Here is a 22,305-nt window from a genome sequence, read left to right as displayed (position 1 = left end):
GCGTGTGTGTGTGTGTGTGCGTGTGTAGTATATGAATGTGTTAGATGAGTATGTATGTGTGTTAGATGAATATGTATGTGTATATGTATGTTATATGGGTATGTATGTGTGTTATATGAATATGTATGTTACATGAATGTGTGTTGTATGAATATGTATGTATGTGTATGATATGAATATGTATGTCTATATGTCATATGAATATGTATGTGTGTTTGTATACCTTCATGCATATGCATGTATAGAGTCCAGAGGCTGACATCAGGAATCTCTCCCAATCCGTTTCCATCTTATCCCCCACCCCCAGTGCCTTGTCACTGGGTCTGAAACTCATCTGGTGCAGAGATGGCGCCTCTACAGTTTAACACCTGACATACACAGTTGTGTGGGAAACACTCAACAAATATGGACTCCATTTTCTTTTTTTTTAAGACAGGGTATCACTGTGTGGATCTATCTGGCTGGCCTGGAACTCAATTTGTCAATCACTGGCCTTGACCTTGAAGAGACCCACCTGCCTCTTGCCTGGTGCTGGGATTAGAGGTGTGCACTATCATGCACATCCGTTTCTTTAAGAACCATTTGAGAAGCCCTAAAAGGTGGAAGAAGTGAAAACTAAGGCCAGATCTATTTAATTTCCTGACAGTAACAGTGTGTGTGATATCTTTGCTCTTAGAGGGGCTTTCTGCTTCTGGCCAATAGGATGAGAGGTACATTTATCCTCTCATGAAACCCCTAGAGAAACTCAGTCTATGATAATTAAGTTTTCTAACTACCACACATCAGGAGGTGCAGGACAAGGATCCACAAAAGGCGGCAAACCGAGGAGCCTACGAAGGCCACAGTTTACTCCCTGGTGTTAGCAAGGGGACACACGCTGAACCAGAGTCTCCCGAAATGAAGCAATGAGAGTGCCAGTGGCTGGAAAACAGAAGCCATCCTAAAGGGGAGAAACTGAAGGGTAGAGGTCACAGGTTAGAGGACTAGAGAGGGGGGAGGGGCACAGAAGAAGCCTCCAGATGGAGGCTTTGCCTCCATCTCTGAGAGCTCTTGTAGAAGATAGCAATGGAAGAGGCCTGGGCTGGCATTAATGGCTCCCTAAGAATAGGAAGAGCTTGTAAGCTGGTGATGTCACTGTCATTCCGTGGTGACATCAGCATGCTGCAATTCAGCGGGAAGCAATCACCAGATGCCTTTGGGCTTCCTAGGATCCACAACTGTGTGCTGAATATACATCTATTCTTTATGAGTTACCCAGGCTGTGTCACTGAGTTATAGTAACAGATAACTGACAGGGGTTTCCCAGCCAGCCAGCTAAGCCTTTGCTGAAGACTGACCAGTACACATACCTATGAGGAAGGGAGTCAGCTGTAAGATCTGGACCCCACCCGGAACCACCAAGTCATCTTCTCCACAGTCACAGAGAATAACCTCACATGGTAAGGGGATTAAGCACGTAGAAATTTTTACTATAGTATGTAGAAAAACTGTGTTCCAGAACAAAGGTCAAGAATATTTACAGGGACAACAGATACCTCAGTAGACAGAGACACCCCAGTCATGAGGACCGAGATTCAATCCCTAGGACCCTCACTCTGGAAGGAGAGAAGACGCTCCCCACAAGCTGTCCTCTGATTCCCACATATGCACATGTAGTCACACTGTCCTCTGATTCCCACATATGCACATGTAGTCACACTATGAATAGATAAATACATTTTTAATTAGAAAAGACTATTTATAATACAAAAATGCCTAAGTCCCATCAAGATAAAAGTCACAATATTCTGGGCTGGAGGGATGGTTCAGCAGGTAAGAGCTTACACTACTCTTTTAGAGGACCTGAGTTTGAGTCCCAGCCCCAGTGTCAGATGGTTTGCAACCACCTATAACTCTGCAGGAACCCACATATTCTCTCTCTCTCTCTCTCTCTCTCTCTCTCTCTCTCTCTCTCTCTCTCTCTCTCTGTATGTCACACACACACTCACACAGACAGAATTAAAAATTAAAAAAATAAATCTTAAAAAAATACAATATCCAAGATTCAATAAAAAAAATTACCAGGCATATAAAGAGGAAGAAAATATAACCAATAATGAAAAGAAAAATCAAAATCACCCAGAAGTATAATTAGTATACATGACATCAAAAGTTATAGCCATATTCCAGATGCTCAAGAACTAGAGAACAGATTGACTGGGTTAAGTAAAGGCACAAAAGATGTACTGAAATACACATATCCGAGGCTGTGATGGCACAAGCCTGTGATTCCAGCACCTGGGAGATGGAGGCAGGAGATCTCAAGCTTGAAGTCACCTTGTACTACATAGGAAGACAATGTCTAACAAAAGAAAAGGGGTACAAAGGAAGAGAGAAAAGGGGAGAAAAGAAAAATGCTCGAGCCAGATGAGTAGAAATGAGAATTACCAGGTCTACAATAAAACATAATCCAGGACATAATCAAACAGGTTAGACCCTTCACACAAGCTTAGGGGCCTTGAGGAGATACCAAGGCGATCCAACAGAAGTGAGAAGGGAGTGCGCTGGACATCGATAGAGCAGCACTGAGCCACCAGCAGCATGGAACCTTCTAACAGACACACAGATAGACACACAAGACACACTCGGCATGTAAAGAAGGTTTAGAGGATGGGGATCAGGAAAAGGGAGGGGGGGGGGAGAAAAAAGGGTGAACAAGCTCCGAATTTAACCCCAGCATACAAGAGGCAGAGACAGGCAGATTTCTGTGAGCTCCAGGACAGCCAAGGTTACATAGCAAGACCCTGTCTCAGAAACCAAACAAATTCCTTCATTTTGATTAAAGCTATAAAAGCAGAGATTAGAAAAGCTCACAAACCCTCAGCAGACGGGCTAAGCGACAGGCACCACATCACACCTCACCGTACCCAAACCCACCTTGTCTGATGCGACTTAGGAGAAGTCTTCAAAATGTCAGCACACAAAGGAACAAAGAGTGGCAGTATGAAAGAGTGGCAGTATGAAAGAGTGGCAGTATGAAAGAGTGGCAGTATGAAAGAGTGGCAGTATGGTTTTCTTCCAAAGGCGGCGGCAACAGAAAAGCTAGCGTGGTTCCAGCCTGTTGGCCCAGACCTGTAGCCCCAGTCAAAACACTCTTATAATCTAATATACATATATTTAAGACAGGCTCTTGCTATGACCCAGGCTGGCCTTGAACTCATGCCTCTCTTGCCTTGGCCTCCTGAGTAACAGGTTACGGCATGTACCAGTCTGTCTGGCTTGGATGTTTCCTTTTCACGTTACAACAAAAGGGACTGAAGCAGTGGAAAGATCTGAAAGAAGCTAAGTGCAATCTTTAAAAGAAAAAAGAAAAAAAAAAGGCTATTCTATCCACAGCTACCAACCCTCAACGTGATCTCTTTCCAGGCATGGCTCTCATGGCTCTCATGGTCATTTTTGTATTAAGATTATTCACAATGGCCTAGTTGGTCATCAGTGGAAGGAGAGGCCCTTGGTCCTGTGAAGATTCTATGCCCCAGTGTAGGAGAATCCCAGGTCCAGGAAGTAGGAGTGGGTGGGTTGGGGAGCAGGGGGAGAGCCGAATGGGGAGGGAGTTTTCAGAGGGGAAACCAGGAAAGGGGATAACATTTGAAATGTAAATAAAGAAAATATCTAATAAAAAAGATTTCAAAAAACGAAAAAGGTTATTCACATATTTATCTATTTCCAAGTTACTTTTGTTGTTGTAACTCAGTGCTGGGTACTGAACAAAGGGCCTTGTCTGTGCAAGTATTTTGCACCTCTGCTCCATGCCATGAATTCTTAATGGCAGACATCACAATGTGGTACAAATGAAGATCTGTATACACAGACACAAGACCTTATAGGCAGAAGTGGGAGCAGATGGCAGAAGGCAATTGCACAGGTGGAACCCACAGGAACATAAATGGCAGACTTCTGAAAACCTCACAGGGTAACTGTGAGGGTTAATCTTGATTATCAACCTCATGGGATTTGGAATCAGCAAGGCCACACATCTCCTGGTCTTATCTCGGGGACATCTCTAGATCTGGCTAATATAGCTGGGAAGAGCACCCTGATGTGGGGGCACCATTTCCTGCGCTTGAGGCTGAGGCTGGAGAACAAGTGGAGCACCAACTCCTCTGCCTCCTGACTGGGGTGCTGTGGGATCAAGTTCCTGCCACCCACAACTTCCCCAGCGGAGTGGCAGTGTACCCTCCAACTGGGAGGAATGTTTTTTAAGTTGCTCTGGCAGGTGTTCTGGGAGCAACGAGACAAGGAACCGATGCAGAAACTACAAGGAAAATGTTGTTAATATCACCGAGGAGCGCTGAGTTCACAGTGAATGCTAACAAGGACTCGTTAAAATAATTTCAGGGTCAGAATAAATCAAGTTAGGTTTAAACCAGAAAAAAAAAAAAAAAAGAATAAACACACACAAAAGGGGAAAATGTCTGATGCTTGAGAAATAGTATTTTGTCTTGAAAGACCCAAAGAACATTGAGATGAGGTCATACATAACTTATCAGCCAGAATTATAAAGAGCTGGAAATAATTAACTCACTGCCCCACTTATTCTAATCAAGAAAGAATTATTCTAATATATACTAATTACATATATAAATACATATACATATATATGTATATATATATATATATATATATATATATATATATATATAGAGAGAGAGAGAGAGAGAGAGAGAGAGAGAGAGAGAGAGGGAAAGAAAGAGAATAAAGCTTTGTGGCTAGGAAAAAACCCTCTAAGACAAAATAATTCTTTTACTAAATCGTAGTATTCCCGTGAATATTCTAGAAGTAAAATCCCAAACTACATAATAACATTTAGGAGTAGGAAGGCCAGCAAACAGAAAAATGAATGTCTATCTCAAGCAGCACTAGAAAGATGTCATGGCCACTTGTGGCGGCTCATACCTGGGACAGCGCTCTGGGGGCTGAGGTGGAAGGAATTAGTTCAAAGCCAGCTTCGGTTAAGCAGCGCGACCGTGATCTCTGACTTATTTCCTTTAAGTTACGTGTGAGCTGTACACAAGTCCCGAAAACGTGGAGAGACATCCTGTTCTGACAGACAACAGGTTCTCAGTCTAACCTAGACCCCTGAAGAGGTAAATAATTCACTACAAAGAGCACAGGAGCTGTTTGGTCAACCAAATATATGTAATAGAAAGATACCAGAATTTTAAAAAAAAAATTAAAACTTTAAATATGCTGTTTCTCTAGTAACAGGCCAAAGCCAGTATCAAAGGAAACAGTATCAAAAGTTTCAGCCAGCTAGACAGAAAACCAGTTTGATTCTTTTAGGAACAAATGAACACGTGCCAGGCGTGGTGGCGCACACCTTTAATCCCAGCCAACACTTAGGAGGCAGAGGCAGGCAGATTTCTGCATTCAAGACCAGCCTGGTCTACAGAGTGAGTTCCAGGATAGCCAGGGCTACACGGAGAAGCCCTGTCTCAAAACAAAAACAAAAACAAAAACAAACAAACAAAAAAAGAACACGAAATGGTCATAGCGTCCAAAGAGAGTTATTAATTTCCTGTCCCCCACTACTGACCTAGGGACAGAGAGGAGAAGATAGATCAATGGACAAAAGCGAAAGCAGGACAGATAAGGTTTCTTTTAGCAGATGGCAAGGTTAGCACTTTTGGTCAGTGGCAAGAGAGTGGAGACTAAGTCAGAAGCTGCTAAGTTCCCTCTCACACTCTAAATAGACCAAAGGCAAGCACACTCAAACAGACTGCATACATTTATAATCCTTCAGAGGACTGGCTAAAAGTGATACAAAGCCCAGAACTCAGGAGGATTTACTGTGACTCTTTTTAAAATTATATATTAACATTCCAAAGAGAAAGTTGATAAAAGCTTGGAAAAATTATTGGCACTATGAAAAAATAATGTTAGATTAAGAGTTTTCAAATCAAAAGAAAAGGATCTCCTGAGGTGTCTGGTGAGACAGGCCTGTAGTCATAATATTTTCAGGGTGGATGCCGTAAGATCACAAGTTCAAAGCCAGCCTGGCTCTTTCTTTAGACCCCTCTGATAGATACATGATTAGCCATGTATTGGAAGACGTGGACACTGTGTTATCCATGAGAACTTGTTCCACAATCCTTCCTTACAGAAAAAGAATATTGGGAAGAATTCCATTTAAAATACGAACAGCACGGGTTCAATTGCCCACACTCACAGCAGCGGCAATGCAGTGCTGAACCGTCTCCTAACTCCAGGTCCAGGGGATCCAATACTCTCTTCTGGCCTCTGCAGGCACACATGTCCTATACAGACATACATACTGGCAAAACACCCACATGCATAAAATAATAAAATAAAAACACCAACAGTAGACTTTACAGGGACACGTTCCTCCTCACTGCTTTCTTTCACGCTGTAACTCTGGTAGTTTGTGAGCCGCTAGGCACAGTGCTGTGGAATCAACCTGGCCGCTCCCCATGGGCCACAAGTGCTCTACCCACTGAGCCATCTCCCCACACTAGCTTCTTCCTAGTTATGTTACCCTGGCTAATAGACTGATGCATCAGAAAGCTAAGGACAGGGTCAGAAAGAGCCTGCCACCCAGAGCCACAAACACAAGCAGCCTGGCTTCAAGGCAGATTTTAATCCACGCCCTGACCTTGTCATTCACGGAAGCCCTGGCCTGCCTTCCTGGCAGTCATTTTCAGAGCTTTTGTTCACCCCATTGGAACTCTGGGAAGTACAGGAGCTCTGGGCAGCAGGAAGTCACTGGTTGGCATCAATAGCAATTATCATTTGATGATGGAACAGGTTTTCAGGAAACCTTCCTAACCATGCTAGAAAGTAGGGGACAGTCTGTTACCCTGTTCTCTGAGGATGTCCATCTGAGAGTTGGTGATGTAAGCCTCTGCTGCCCACTTTCTGCAGTCTTAGTCCGGGAGGCCCACACACTTCGGACCATGGGTAACTCAACGCCCACTTCTGCAATCATGTGGATAACCTGTGGGTCTGGCAGAGGTGTAGAGAGACCCATGAAACATAAATTCTTCACAGAAATAACTTCATCTTCACATCTAATTGAGCTGGAAGCCTAATTAAGTCACTGTTACTATAAGCTTGGGGAACTTGAGGCTGGTCCAAACAGTCACACAGCTTGGTAAAACTCAGTCGTGAGAAATTTGTGCCTATCTAGTTACATCGACTTAAAAGTCAAACACTGAGAAGCAGAACCCTTGCCCCAGTGACCCGTGAGTCCGGCTTATCAGGGAGGGCTGCCGGCTGAGGTACACGCAGACGCTCCTGCAGTCTTACAGTCAGGAGCAGCCTCTTCTGGCAAGCGGAGAGGAGAAAACAATGGTGGTAGAACGTAAACTTGCCTTCCTTCAACAAACCACGTTCCTCAGCACCTGTGGGAGATGGGTTCCTGGGCCCCGAGGATAACACATCCATGGTGCTCAGGGTCCTTAAATCCAACGTCATCGTGTTTACCCATAACCCTCATATCCTCTGCACCTTAGATCACCTCTAAGTTACTTTTAACATATGTAATATGTAAATTATAAAACATATAATATGGAAAAGCAGTCACATTGGGTTACCAAAGACATGACAACAAAAATATTTGTGTGTATTCAATACAGGCAAAAAAATTTATGAAATTTTAAAATTCAAACTTAATTGAATCTACGGATGCAGAAACCACAATTGCAAAGGGCTGACCATTGCTGTGCTGGAGTGTATCCTGTGCTTGCCCAGGGATAACACAGGCTTCAAGTTTGTGCACTGGGATTCTGTAAACAGACTTCTCTCCTGTAGAAATGTAAACATTAGGGCTCCTCATGGCAGACCATCTATAGATGATCCTGTCACTGTGTATACGAGTGCGGTGCTACAAAAGCGCATGCAGTCTACTTCAGTAACCAACTGGAGAGGAGAGAAAACACAAATCATTCTCTCTCTTGGGAACCCACTGCCTCAAGGGTAAAAATTCGTCATCCTCCTCCTCGCTCAGAGCTAAGGATCCAGGGGCACAGTTCAGGGCCTACCAAGGCCAGGAGGGACTCCAGAGCTAAGCTTCCAAATTCCAACGGGAACACAGGGACAGGATGCATGACATGCAGGTCTGCAGCACAACACAGGCAGGAAGACAATCTTTACAGAATTTAAAAGAGGCACTGCTAGAATTGGAAAACACGGGCCAAAAATAAGATCACAAATGTTCCAGTTCTCATGGAAGCTATTCTTAGAAAGAAAAAAAAAATACAAGTTTTCAAAAATCTATTCAATTATTCAGCGTTCTCTGAGAGGTAGGATGATAATCAGGCAGCCCGGCTTTATTTTCAGCTCTGCCAGAAGCCCTGTGAACTTGGGCAATGCTGCCTAACTTCATGGTGGGGGTGGGGCGCTGCAGAGGCAATGTCTCTCCCTGGTCTCTGAGCTTTGCAATTCTGTGACTCAGCAATACTTTAGCCTCTCCACTCTCATTCCTACTGCTCGAGAGCTGGGGGGTTGGAGGGGGGAAATTAAATCAACAAGACAACCCCATAACGCCAATAGCCATGCTACAAGAGTGACCCTGCATTACTTAGAGTCCCGGAGGAGCAGGAGACTCTGAGGAGGGGGTGGTGCGGACCTCTGCTACAGCAGCATGCATGCATTAGGAAGCTGTGCGCGTGCAGACCTCTGATGCAGTGGAATGCGCATGTTAGGAAGCTCTGCGCTCAGTTATACATTAGGCCTCTGGGAGAAAACTCATTCTAATCAATGCACCAACGTCTCTCTTTGTAGCTTATGGAAGAAACAGATTAAATTTGGGGAAAGGCGCACCAAGAGACAGACAGGGGATAGCAGCAGGAAGGGGCAGGACATCGCAGAGAGAATAAAGCTTCTACAGGATGAACAAACAAGAGACCTTAAAACAAGCGACTTCAGCCTAAGAATGTAGGCCAGTGAATACCAGAGAAAACAGCCCCAGGTCTCTGAATGGCCAGCCCCGTGGGCACTAAACAGCACACAGCATTAAAGTCACATGAGCTCTAGGATAGTCTGACCCAGTCTCTGCATGCTCTGGGGCCATAGAAAAGACTAAAAAGGCCAAGACATTTTAGAAAACAAAAATTCATTAAAAGCAATAAAGTTTTTGGCACTTCCAGGAGTGTTTTTTTTAGGGATTGAATTTTATGAAACAATTCATCTCTAATCCTACCTAACAAATAAGATCCCTTTTACCATTTTGTTTTTTTACGTCCAAGTCCTGACTCGGAGGAAGGCCGGTGACAGCGAGCTGCTTGCTGGTTGTGGGCCACGCTGCCAGGACCAGAAACTGGCTGCTCACCCCCTGGGTGTGGGGACTTACTTCCTCACTCCCTCCGGCTGCTACACCAGCACCCTGGCTTTCGTCCAAATCTTGGGTACAGGAAGCTCTTCCTTGCCTCGGGCCTTATGAACACACTGTTCTCGGACTGACGTGTTCTTCCTGGCAAAGCCCTATTCATCTTCAATATCAAGTAATATCTCAGCAAGGCCTTGGTGTCCCAGATAAAAGGGCCACTGCTAGTCATTCTCCTGTGGTGGCTTCTTTCCTTACCATATTCATCACTATACATTGTTTGTTGGCCATTTTCTCATCGGTTCATAAAGCACTCAGATATAAAACATAAGGCAGGGGCTATCCTTTTTTCACATCAGCTACCAGGAACCGGCATCCTAACACATGTGAGCTCATTAAACCGTTGATGGATAAAAGTAGTAACTTTTTAAAAATAGGGTTTCAGTGTCCCTTGTAGCCTTGAATTCCCTACACATCGTATGATGACCTGGAGCTTGGTCTTCTGGTCCTCCTGCCTCCACTGCTGGAGTGCTGGGATGACAGGTGTGTGGTTGAGGAGCAAGCCCAGGGCCTTACTCCTGCACATTAGGAGAGCACTCACAGAGGCACATCCTCCTGCCCCCTGAAGAAGCATTTATTAAAGCAGTATTTAAATATTATTATAAAGCATCATTTCTACTTTATAAACAAAGAAAGTTGCTCAGAGACATTACATAATCTGCCCAAAGTCACAGAGCTGGTAAGTGAAATGACATGGTTTCTAAGTTACATCTGTCCAACTCCAGACAACACATCTAAATGCTACTTTTTCTACAACACTGTGTGAGACAAATGAACTCATGACCATGAGCTAGCTGGTCCTTACCTTTAAAGAGTCTACAGCCTGAAGACAAATGCCTAAATAAACCAAACTGAACCTAAGGCAGAACACTAAGTACTATGCGAGGTGGTGGAGCTGGCTGGCTGTTATAGGAGAGAACAGGAGGAGGCAGAGAGGTGGGAGGGACCTTCAGACAAGGTGGGAGCCCCAAGGACAAAGCAAGCAGACAGCAGAGCTCAGGAGACTGCGGAGAAGGCCATTTTTATTTATTTATTTATTTTTTATTTTTTATTTTTTTTTTAGGTTTTTCAAGACAGGGTTTCTCTGTATAGCCCTGGCTGTCCTGGAACTGACTTTGTAGACCAGGCTGGCCTCGAACTCAGAAATCCGCCTGCCTCTGCCTCCCAAGTGTTGGGATTAAAGGCGTGTGCCACCACGCCTGGTGACGAAGGCCATTTTTATTGTGATGGAGGATTAGCATAAGCCCAGTAGCTGTGACCAGGTACACATTAAAGAAACATGCATATGATAAAACAGTTCCTTCAGCACTCTGGCCTAACACCCTACCAAACAAAGGTCCTGAAAAACCACACTGATATTTCTCCAGCTGGGTGGAAAGCTAACGTGGCTACTTGGCAGAGGAAGGGTTAAAACGTGCAAGGGGCTGTCCCCCCCCACCCCAACCCCCAGCCACTAACTCCAATAAACTGAAACTCAAAGGAAAAGAAAAGTCACTATTAAACTACAAGCAGACTTCCTACATAACTGTAAGTTATTTAAAACTCACTACTAACCTGCAACTATCATAACCAAATGAACATGTATCTGGTGATTTTTTTTTTTCAGGTTATTAGTTTGATCACTATTCCCTCTCCATCATCCATAGCTTGAAGAAAGTCAGTTTGTGGGACTGTCTTGGGGTAGATACATTGTATACATGTACAAAATTGCCAAAGAACAAATAAAAAATATATTATTTTAAAGACAAAGTCACTTTGAAAGGACACTACGGAATGTGGGAGCATATGACTTTAATCTCAGCACTTGGGAGACAGAGGCAGATATGGCTCTGTGAGTTTGAGGCCAACCTGGTCTACAAAGTAAGTTACAGGACAGCCAAGGCAACATAGAAAAACCTTGTCTCAAAGGCAGGCAGGCAGATTCTTTCCTCTACCCATCTCTGCCTTTACCAAGTCCAAAACCATAGTCACTCATTGGTGTCCCTGAAGGGTTTGTCCAGGAGCACTGCCAGGGAGCACTGCTCAGGATACTGTCCTATGTTTTTTGGATAATAAAAAAGCTCAAGCTCTTTACATTAAATGATGATTCTATGAATGCTTACATAGAATTTACCAATTTCTTCCCACCAGTATAAAAAGCATCTCTATCTACAATAACCAATACCAGCTGTGATTTTTGTCTAGAGAATAGTAAGAACAAATAGTGTCCATAGACGTTCATTCTACATCTCAAGTGTGTGTGAGAGAGACAGGGACCAAGAGAGAGAGTGTGTGTGTGTGTGTGTGTGTGTGTGTGTGTGTGTGAGAGAGAGAGAGAGAGAGAGAGAGAGAGAGGCAGAGACAGTGTGTATATGTGAGAGAGTGTGTGTACATATGTGTGTACATGCATTTGTGTGCGTTTATACGTGTAGGTTTGATGCATGGGTGTGTATGTGCTTGTGAGAAGGTGGAAATGTGTGTCCATCCATATACCCCTAGAGGCCAGAGGTTGATAGCCAGTGTCTTCCACAGTCACTCTCCACTTTATTTTTGAGACAGGGTTCTCACTGAATGGGGAGTTTGCTCCTTCAAGTGGACTGGCTGTCCAGGAAGCCCCAGGGATCCTGTCTTTGCCGCCCTGTGCCATCATACCTGGCTTTTCATGTGGGTTCTGGGGATCAAACTCAGGCCCTGTGCTTGTCTGGCAAGTACTCTGTGGGATGAGCTATTTCCCCAGTCCATAGATACAATTTGAAAAAATATTTTAAATTCATAGATGTGGAATGCACAGATACTGAGGATCCAATATATGTATTTCTTAATACAGAGTTGGGTACTGTGAGTACCCTGAATTCCCCAGGAATACTGTATAAACAAATATTTAAGCATCTAGCTAGTAATACATTAGAAGTTTGTAGATAGAACTCTAAGAGATTCTCAATAAGAGATGGGTCCATAATAAATCTCAAATTGTAACTGGATAGTGACCCTGAGAAGTAGATATTAGATTTCCCTTTTTACAAATAAAAAAAATAATGGAGTTAAGAAAGATTAGTGTGTTCATGTTCAGCACGAAGGTTCAATACCTGGGGTTTATACCACATCGGTCAAGCACTAACTCAAACAAGTTAAAATCTGATGTAATCACAAAGGTTAAAAACCAGAGTAACTCTAACATCTGCTTCTTACATGTCCAGTCTTCACTCACCTGCTTTGTGCCCCCAAACACGGCAGCCAACCCTGCCAGGAAAGAAAAACAAAGACATCTATGCCTCAGCAGGCTTCTTTAATGCACATGTTCCTTGGGAATTGGTTCAGAGCTGTATTTATCAGGACTGACAGTTGGGTCCTGTGGAGGCTGCGACAGATCAACAGGCTTATTAAGAAATCATAGCTGAGCCTAGTGGTGTCTGCCTTTAGTCCCAGCACTTGGGAGGCAGAGACAGGTGGATCTCTGTGAGTTGCTGTTATACAGAGAGACCCTGTCTTGAAAAAAAGAAAAGGGTATTTAAAAGTTTCCAAAGTTGCCGGGCGGTGGTGGCACACACCTTTAATCCCAGCACTCGGGAGGCAGAGGCCAGCGAATTTCTGAGTTCAAGGCCAGCCTGGTCTACAAAGTGAGTTCCTGGGCAGCCAGGGCTATACAGAGAAACCCTGTCTCGAAAAACCACACACACAAAAATGTTTCCAAAGTCTATCTACTAATGCTTTCTCTTCAAAGCCTCAAGTTGATGTTACATTTTATACAAGGGGGCCTGGAGGCTTAAAAAGGCTGACTGAGCTCTACTGAGGACACTGGGACCTTAAGGAGCAGAATGGAGTTCACAACTATACAATGAAGAAATGGAGTCTACAGTCTTGCCTTACCTCTACGACAGGCAAATGCTTTGACTTAAAACCTGTTAGTGAACTTCCAAGTGCAGCATTGTGTGGGAACACCTGGTACCACACCCCCAGCTCTCAGCCAGGGAGCTATCTTAGCTTCAACAGTAGAACTAAGGCACTTGACCAAGGACCTAACAATCTGACCGGGCAGGTCGTCTAGCTTCAACAGTAGACAAGGGTGGTGACACGCAAATGAGCCTAACAATCTATTCAGGCTGCTGAGCACAGGAGCAGCCAGCCAGCAGTCGACCTCTTCCCGGAGCTCGTGAATATTCAGACAGGAGAAAAGCAGTCATGGGCATCCAGGGCTCCTACTTGCTTCCCATTCTCCTTCAGGAATATCCGGATTGGGGTGGTGTTCGCTCTCAGGCCCGAATACCTGAGCTTGATCCAAGAGGGCAGGGAATGAGAATGTCTGAGAGTAGAGCAGTTCCACAATCTTCTCATGTCTGCCATGCCATGTGTGTACCTGCACTTGGACACACACACACACACACACACACACACACACACACGTGTGCGCATGAGCACAGAGTCTGAATGTATTCCTTAGCGCCCTCAAACCTCCAGGCTACCTTGCCTTCAATCATCTTTCTTGTTGGGCATATTTCTCCAGCCCACAGCAATGGACAGCCTCTGAAAGGGATGGATGGTCCTTCTGTTTCTCCAACGCTACCTCTGGTTTCCTTTCAAGTATCAGGCCTCAGGCCTAAGACTTTCTGTTAAAACACTTCCACTGATGACCTTTCGCCCATGTTGCCTGATGTCTGTTCCTCTTCTCTAAACAGCTACCAAGATTATTTCTCACATGCTTTCATGGAGACATCAGTTATTCTCACCATCATCTCTTTTCATGCAGCACATTGCATCGATCCCCACAGTCGCTCTCATCTCTTCCCATCTTAGCCTTTACAGATCTCTCCACCTTGCCTTCTGAGCACTGCACCATTGGGGTCCTCCCTGCCTACTCCTAGGGAGCCACCTCTGAATACCCAAATCTGTTCACTGGGTCAGTAGTTTAGCTTTGCTAAGACCCTCCCCTGGGCTCCACTCAGCACACAGTAGGGGGCTATTGAACTGTTTAAATAGATAGCACCTATCAATACATTAAACAAGATACTTTGATAGAACTTCCCATTTGACCCTCTGAACAACTAGAGTATGCTTCTCTAATTAAAAAAAACAAAACAAAACAAAACCCAAAACAACAAAACAACACACACACACACACACACACACAAAAACCCGGCCCTGATGGGATGCCCCTCTAACCCCAGCACTCAGGAGTCAAAGGCAGGTAAATCTCTATCAGTTCCCTGCCAACCTGATCTACAAAGTTCCAGGACAGCCAAGGCTGTTAGAGAAACCCTTTCTCAGGAAAGAAAGAAAGAAGAAAAAAAGGACAAGATAAAACAAACCAAAAAACTATGAAGGCCAGAGAAATAAAATAATTCTCCATGATCACAGAGCCCTGAATGCAGGAGAGCCACAACTCAAACCTGGGTAATAAGATATGTCTTGGGCAGTTTGTATGCAGCAAATTAATGTTCTGGATCCCTCATGACAAAAAGCAAGTGTCGTATAAACATCAGGTTAGAGCCACCTTGTCTGAGAGGAATTCAAGTGAGGTTGTCTCTTCTAGTTCTAGCTCTTGGTCCTTCAGGGAGTCAAACCAGACTTGCAAACTGGCAGGAGTCCTAACTACACCCAGAGCAAAACCTTAGCTAAAGCCAACACAGGAGGGCTCGTAGCAGAGTCCTGAAGAACCAATGCTCATTTTCTTCTGATGACAGTAAATCAAGTCAGATAATCACAAGCTGTCTTCACAGGTGCACAGACTCAATGTCAGCCAGCCACATACTTTCAAATACTCACGGTGCTGGAAAGTGGACAGATGAAGAAAAGTTGGAGGTTATAAAAAAGAACAGACACTAACAAACCCCACATTCACCACGACATAACTACCGGATCTATGTTTGGGCTAGCCAAACTAGTAGCTTTTATTAGCATTTGTACTGGCTAGTTGTGTGTCAACTTGACACAAGCTGAAGTTATCACAGAGTAAGGAGCTTCAGTTGGGGTAATGCCTCCATGAGATCCAGCTGTAAGGCATTTTCTCAATTAGTGATCAAGGGGGAAGGTCCCCTTGTGGGTGGTGCCATCCCTGGGCTGGTAGTCTTGGGTTCTATAAGAGAGCAGGCTGAGCAAGCCCGGGGAGGCAAGCCAGTAAAGAACATCCTTCCATGGCCTCTGCATCAGCTCCACTTTTTGACCTGCTTGAGTTCCAGTCCTGACTTCCTTTAGTGATCAACAGCAACGTGGAAAGTGTAAGCGGAATANACCCTTTCCTTCCCAACTTGTTTCTTGGTCATGATGTTTTGTCCAGGAATAGAAACCCTGACTAAGATAGCATTGAAATTCCCAGTCAACAAGGGATGATAAAGTACTACTCTCCCTAAAAATAAGGGGCAAAGATTCTTCATAATTGCCTGGAAAACATCCTACTGTCTTTTGAAAATGCTCACACGCCACTGAAGAAACTTCTGAGAGAGGCAGGCCACAAACTCAGATGTGAAATCCACACTGTGTGCAAGCTCAGCCAGCAGGCCGAGCAGCCAACACTTGCTTCTAAATTTGGAATCAACCAATGAACATCTGTGATCACAAGCTCTGGCCTCTTCTTCCACGCTGAGCACAGGATTTAAAAACAAAACAAAACAAAACATTTTTATGCTAATCCAAAACTTCTAACATCATCCCAGATGGGGAACTGAGGGACAGAGATTGAAACGCCAAACAGCGTGAGCATGGTATTACAGCAGAATGCCACAACAAGCGGGTTCTTGAGGCTGCATTAAGAGTTAGAAAGGGAACCTCGTGCGTCTAGCTTTTGCCTAACAGTCTATTGATTTAAAGAGTCTGTCTGAATGCCTTCAATCCAACTATCCCTCAAAACTACATTTACACCTAGGCAGTGTTGGTGCACACCTTTAATCCCAGCACTTGGGAGGCAGAGGCAGGGGGATTTCTGAGTTTGAGGCTAGCCTGGTCTACAGAGTGAGTTCCAGGACAGCCAGGGCTACATAGAGAAACCTTGTCTCGAGGTAAACAAACAAACAAACAAACAAACAAAAACAAAAAAGCCTACATTCCTAACTGGCTTCTGAAGGGAGTCACAGTTAAACGATGGACCCCCTAGACCAGACACAGAGAATGATTTGTTCTTCAAGCACCGTTACCCCTGAAACCCACCTACACATAGACCTGGAGGCCACAAAGTGGGATGAACAAGCTTGTTTCTAAAAACACAAGAGAAGTTCTGGTTACCAGGGCAGTGCCAGGGAAGTGCCAGAAACTGACAAACGCATAGCTATTTTATATGTCAGGGCCAACACAATATAGCTCTTGCTAGAGCTGGCTACATGTCCAATTTGATGGGGTTTCTGCCTCACCATTAGTTCCTCATCATATAAAACATCCTAGCCTCATTTCCCCTGCCTCAAAATGAAGCTCTAACTTCCCAGATGATGGAGATTGAGGTGATGGGAGATTGGCCAGACTGTGAGGAAGAAGAGGAAATGTTCCCTCTGGCTGATGCCCACTAGTGATGCTAAGAAATGCCATGTGGGACTCACAGAGCTAAGAGCTCGCCAGTGATGAAACTGAGGGGCACAGGCATGGCAGTCATCATGGGAGTCCAATGCCTGCTGACCAGAGCTGCTTGCAAATGGCAGAGCTCAGAAGAACGTGCGTTCGCCTGACACGAAAAAGCAGAGAGGATCGGCTGCTGTCATTACAGAAATAAAGATCCTTTAGGAACTGGCCAGAACAAGGTCTGCTTCCAGTGACCTTTCCCAGCAAAGACAAAGCTCAAACTTCTAATTATAATTTGCAATTCGTAGAGTGTTTGAGGCAGGAGTGAACTTCCTTAACTTTATGTCACATTCCCTTTCAGCCATCTGTCACATCTGGCTGGCCTTCTACTCTCGTGCTAACCAAAGCTCAGCCCTTCTGCAGAGCAACCTTTCCTGAAGTGGAGGAGAAATCCTCACAGCTGATGATGGTTCCTCCCAGAATCCCAAGCGTGTGCGGCGTTAACATCCCGCTCAGAGCAGTCTGCATGGCAGAGGGCTCTTCCCCAGCCAGGGGCCACGGCCCACTCACCAAGAAAGCCAGCCTTCCTAGGTTCCCATGCCTTGACCCAGACATGAGTGGCAGTAAAGGGGCTTGTAAAACGTGGGGTAAACTAGATGTGGATGTGGAGTGTGGGAAACGGAGGGAGACAGAATGAAGACGGGGTGACGCTGGGAGAAATGAGGCAGGCAGGAAGTTCTGGGATAGTTAAAGGCAACAAACAACCCTCAGCTCTCCTGGTGCTACAAAGGTCTGGTGATCCCCAACAGGCAGAGAGCAGCAGCTCCCTGAACCAGCCAGCAGACACACTGAGTCCTGTCAGCTCTGCCAGTGGGGCAAACAAACACAAGCATTCTTCTCGGTGCTGAGGCCTTACCACAGCCTCTCTCCAGGGCCTGTTTACTTAAGAGACCACATGCTTTGATGTCGGGGTGGAAGTTGGGAAGCTATGTGTAAAGCAGTAGTTAGTGACAGGAGCAGAGAGGGAGAAGAGAGAGCGCCCAACAGCTCCTGGCCTATTAATCCTAACTTTAGGAACGTTTAAGGAAATTATCCAATGGTCTGTAACACAGGAATGAGAAGGGAATGATGTCAGCCACCGCTGTAACTCTGGCCAAGGCATTTCTGCTGTTTAAGGCTGACTTTCATGCCTACCCTCAAAGGGGTGCTTATGGGGGAATGTTTTGAAGCAATCCAACTTAGCAACCAACATTAATAAAAATCTTCTGGGCCTGCTCAGTTTCTCCCATGTGCAAAGGTTATGTGTGCTGTGAACACTCCAAGCACACAAAGGCCACAGTCGGTTACCGCTGGGGCCTGACATCAGTTTGGGGCTAAGGGTAAATGAAGGCTACCGAGTCTAAGAGAGTTTGTGGATAATCCCTACAGGGAGAGCAACCGCTTATAACTTACTGGGTGTAAGTCTCAGGGACTGTGAATCCGCTAATACAGAGCGTATTTTTATACACTCCTGTTTGTTTCCCATAAGCATGCATGCTTAGCTCCATTTTAAAGATTAGGACTGAGACATGGAAGCTTAAGTAACTTAGTGAGGATAACATAATAACATCGTGAGGACCCACATGCAGGCAGGGCTGGCCTCACAGAAAGCCCTGTGGCGCAGCGCCTTTCCCTGGCATGCCAAACCCTCAGAAAGAGATCAAGAAGTTTTTTTTTTTTTTTTTTTTTTTTTTGTAAGATGTAAGCGGTGACCTTCTGCCTGCGTCTTGTTGCCATTCTTTTTCCTGTTTTAGTAACATCCACTTCTTATGTCACTTTCTTAGGAGTCTACTGTTCCTATTGTTAATACTGTAACTAGAAAAAAGTATTTTCTCTGCTCCCTCAAATCCCACAGAGAACTGAATCATTACGACCTCAATGCGAACAACACATGCCTTGAAAATAAACACAGCCCACTTGAAAGGCTGAGTGGAGAACTAGAGAGAGACAGGGGCGCTTCGGGGAAGAGGGTTTCATGAGTGACAGAGCCCATGCCACGGCATAGGGTAGAAGCCTCCGAAAGTCATTAGACAGGCATACACTTTGTTTTGTGGATTTCTTAAGATTAAATACTGGGGCTTAACATATGGCTTAGTGGTAGAGCAAGCATTGCCTAGTATGAGCAAGGCATGCGGTTCAATCCCCAGTGCATGCTAAAACCTTTAGCGGTTACGTACTGTCAAGTCTGAACTACCTTCATACCTTGGCAGCCCCTTGCCCCACCCCATCTCTGGGCCTTTGGAAAGCATTCAGGTACACTCATGATAGGACACCAAAAGAACACCAGGCTGTGAGAAATAAGAAATAAGAACTTCTGCTTTTGGGGGTGGGGGGTGGATTGGATCCTTTTATATTATATAGAAAAAAAATTACTCCAAAGAACACCTTCCTACTTCAGCTGTCTGAAACCACGCAGCGTCCCTGATAATAAGCAAGTAAACACGTTGTTCTGGGACGCTGCCGCTTCTGTCTCACCTTGTTACAAAGGATCTCGCAACACCAGATCTCCTCAGTCCGATGTATAGAGATGAATTATGATATCTGAAAACAGCAGCTTATTTCCCAATTCCTGGGAGGAAGCAGAACCTTCGAAAACTAACGCAATGATTTCTAAGCTGAAGGCTCCACTTTTTTTTTTTTTTCCCCACAATTATAAAAAAGGATGAACTCTCTTTTAAGAAAATACTATGGAAGGGTAACAACTGGGGTGGGAGCAATCATTTTAAATAAAGACCGAAGGGGAGAAAACAAGCTGTATCTAAGTTAAATGAACTGGAGAAAGCCCTTTGCAATGAACTTCAAAGAAGAATCAGGTTTCTCCATCTCTTTCTTTGGAACTGTCACTCTAAGTGACATTCAACCGGGAAGTGTTGCAGATTTGAAGATGGGTCATCCAGCAAGAGAACTGAAGAATGTTGGGGCTTGCTGGTGCACGGACGCTGTGGGCCTGGGATGATGGGCATGAAGTATCAGAGGCAAAAGTCAGTCCTTTCTCAACGCCCTACTGAGAGAGGTCTACAGAATTTTATTTTATTTTTTCATTAAATAGGAAGACTTTTCTCACTTCACTCTCTCTGATTGGAGAATTAGGTCACAACTAACTTTTCTCAAAAGAAAGCCCAAGGGGACACTGAGATTTGGGGGATACTGAAATGGAATGTAAACAAAGAACAGGTATAGAACTCCAGCCACCCACGGCCACCTCCATGAACATCCTTTCTTTGGAAAAAAAGGAAAGACATAACACAGAAAATACACTGAACTGAAAATGCCTTTCCCATACGTGGGTTGCAACAATTGTTAATTTTAGAAAGAAAAAAAAAAGAGGAGGAAGATGTCCTAGTTGCTGAAACCAAGACTTTCCTAACAATTTCTCAATGCAGCACTATGTCAAGGTTCAGACTCTTGGGCCCAAAACAGAAGCACCAAATCTTTGAAAGTCTTGACAAGAGCAAGTTTAAAGTAGACTATCTGCAGAATGCTTCATAGTTATTAGAAATTAGGACAGAATAGGGGTGTCCCGGTAAGGGTTCAACACAAGGTTATAAGTCAGTTTTGAAGGAGTGAGACAGATCACAGGATCTCAGCTAGCTGCAGGTCACACACAGAAGCCAATACCAGTTCTTGTGCAAAAAGAGTCCCCTGGTAGGTCAACTTACAAGGAAACAAAGCTCACCTGAACCGAGCTCCAGAATGGGTCTGGAGCAAAGGGATTTAAAGAACCTGCAGTGTGCAGAAAGAGGGGGCTCTTACAACCCAGACTCTTGTTTGGGACAGTTGGCAACTCTGTAAAGCCATTAGATGGCACTTCTGGATGATTTGGGCTGTTCTGCAACTGCTTCTAATCTAGGTCCTAGAGGCCGTTTTCTGTTCTCTGCGTTCTGCACACAGGATTTTGGTTCGGAATGCCTCTCAAGGTCGTTTTGGATCAGCTTAGAGGGTTCTGAGCCTGTATCCTGAGGAAACATCTTGAACCATTTTTTGTTTTTGTTTTTGTTTTTAATTTTAGGGAGCAGCGGAGATGTTATTTCACGGTTGTGTTTCAATGTCATTTTCGCTTCCATGTGTGTTCCTTTAGCTATGGAAACACAAGCCGTGACCTAACAACTGCTGTGGGATTTCTGGACGTCAACCTCACCACCCCAAAAGTACCGACCCAGTGAGGGCACACCTCTGCTTCTGGGCAGTCCAACTTCTGTGATCACTCAAGGGGTAATTATGCCTCCAGCTTCCTGGTAGGTTACCAGCGTTGGTGGACCCGACGTTCTATATTCCGGGTAGGGGTTGGGGGGGGGGGGATACGGGGATGACCGGGGAGATTCTGACAACTTAAGAAGAAGCAGAAGCAAAGAATGCAGCGAGTCAAAGTCTCGGATTGCCTCGGCTATGACGACACACAGCCCCGCGGGCCGCAGCCAACCGGCCCCCGCCGCCCCCGCGCCTCGCTGCCCTCCGCAGCCGGGGTCTCGCGCTAGCCTCGTAGCGTGCAGTGGGAGCGGAGCGGCCGTCCGGGGCCGCGGGCCGGGAGGGGCGACCCAACCGGGGGCGGGCGCCCGGGCCTCGCTCGCTCACCTGGTGCGTATTGTTGGTCAGCTTGGCGATGAAGTCCGGGAGGCGGCCGCAATCCTGGTCCTCGGCGGGCGCGCCGCGGCGCCAACGGCCAGCGCGGGGGACGGGGCCCCCGGGCGCGGCGGCGCGCAGCCCCCAGCTCACCCCGACCGGACCGGCCCAGCGCAGCAGAGGAGGCGCGGGCGGCGGCGGCGCGTCCAGCCGGTCTTGGCCGACGGCGGCCGGAGGCAGCAGCTGCAGGAGCAGGAGGAGGCCGAGGGGCCAGCGCAAAAGGCCGTCCGCAGCTCCCCGGGGCCGCTCCATCGCCGCCGAATGCAGACGCCGCTGACACCTGCCACCCGGCGCGCCCGCCCACCCCCGCCGGCGCTGCGCCACACCCCCGAGCTGGGCCCGGCGCTGCTTGGATACGCGCAGCCGGGCCTCTCCTCCCCAATAGGCTGCCCGCCTGTCCTTCTTCCCCGACCCACTCCTCATTGGCTCGCGTCGCCTCCGGCTTCGGGGGTCCTGGATTCGGATGCCAAGATGCGGGACTGATTGGCTGGAACGTGGCAGGGACGGCTGAGGTCATTCCCCACCGTCGCTCGGCGTCTGCGGGCTAGGCTCCCGGAGTTGGCCTAGGGGTTACCCCTCTCCCCTCCCTGTTCAGTCTGCAGGTTTGCGGCACCTCTGGAGACCCTCGGGTTAGGATTGGGTCACGTTGCCTTCTCCACCCTTCCCCCAACCCCCCTCCAAACGCTCCTAAAAATTTCCTTCGGTGGAAACTGCGCCTGGAAAAGCCAGGGAATCCCTGAACTATTCTCAGTTGAAAAAGGGGCTCCGACGTAAACTGGTCATCAGGATTTTAACCCCAGCTCGCT

The 22,305-nt window shown here is 45.9% G+C and overlaps 1 protein-coding gene across 4 annotated transcripts in view; it reads right to left on the bottom strand.

The window, feature by feature from the left end:
• Positions 1-21,793, bottom strand: part of Sort1 (sortilin 1) — an 80,313-nt gene extending 58,520 nt beyond the window's left edge. For all 4 annotated transcript variants that reach the window (XM_029537456.1, XM_029537458.1, XM_029537457.1 and 1 more), the window contains exon 1: positions 21,452-21,793. In XM_029537456.1, the coding sequence (XP_029393316.1) occupies positions 21,452-21,751 (300 nt within the window). In that variant the 5' untranslated portion in view covers positions 21,752-21,793. The remainder of the gene's footprint in view (positions 1-21,451) is intronic.
• Positions 21,794-22,305: the final 512 nt, after the last annotated feature.

The sequence above is a fragment of the Mus pahari genome, chromosome 4, assembly GCF_900095145.1.
Source record: "Mus pahari chromosome 4, PAHARI_EIJ_v1.1, whole genome shotgun sequence".
NCBI classification, from domain to species: domain Eukaryota; kingdom Metazoa; phylum Chordata; class Mammalia; order Rodentia; family Muridae; genus Mus; species Mus pahari.
The sequence above is the reverse complement of the archived record's forward strand: the minus strand, read 5'-3'. Positions and strand labels throughout refer to the sequence as shown.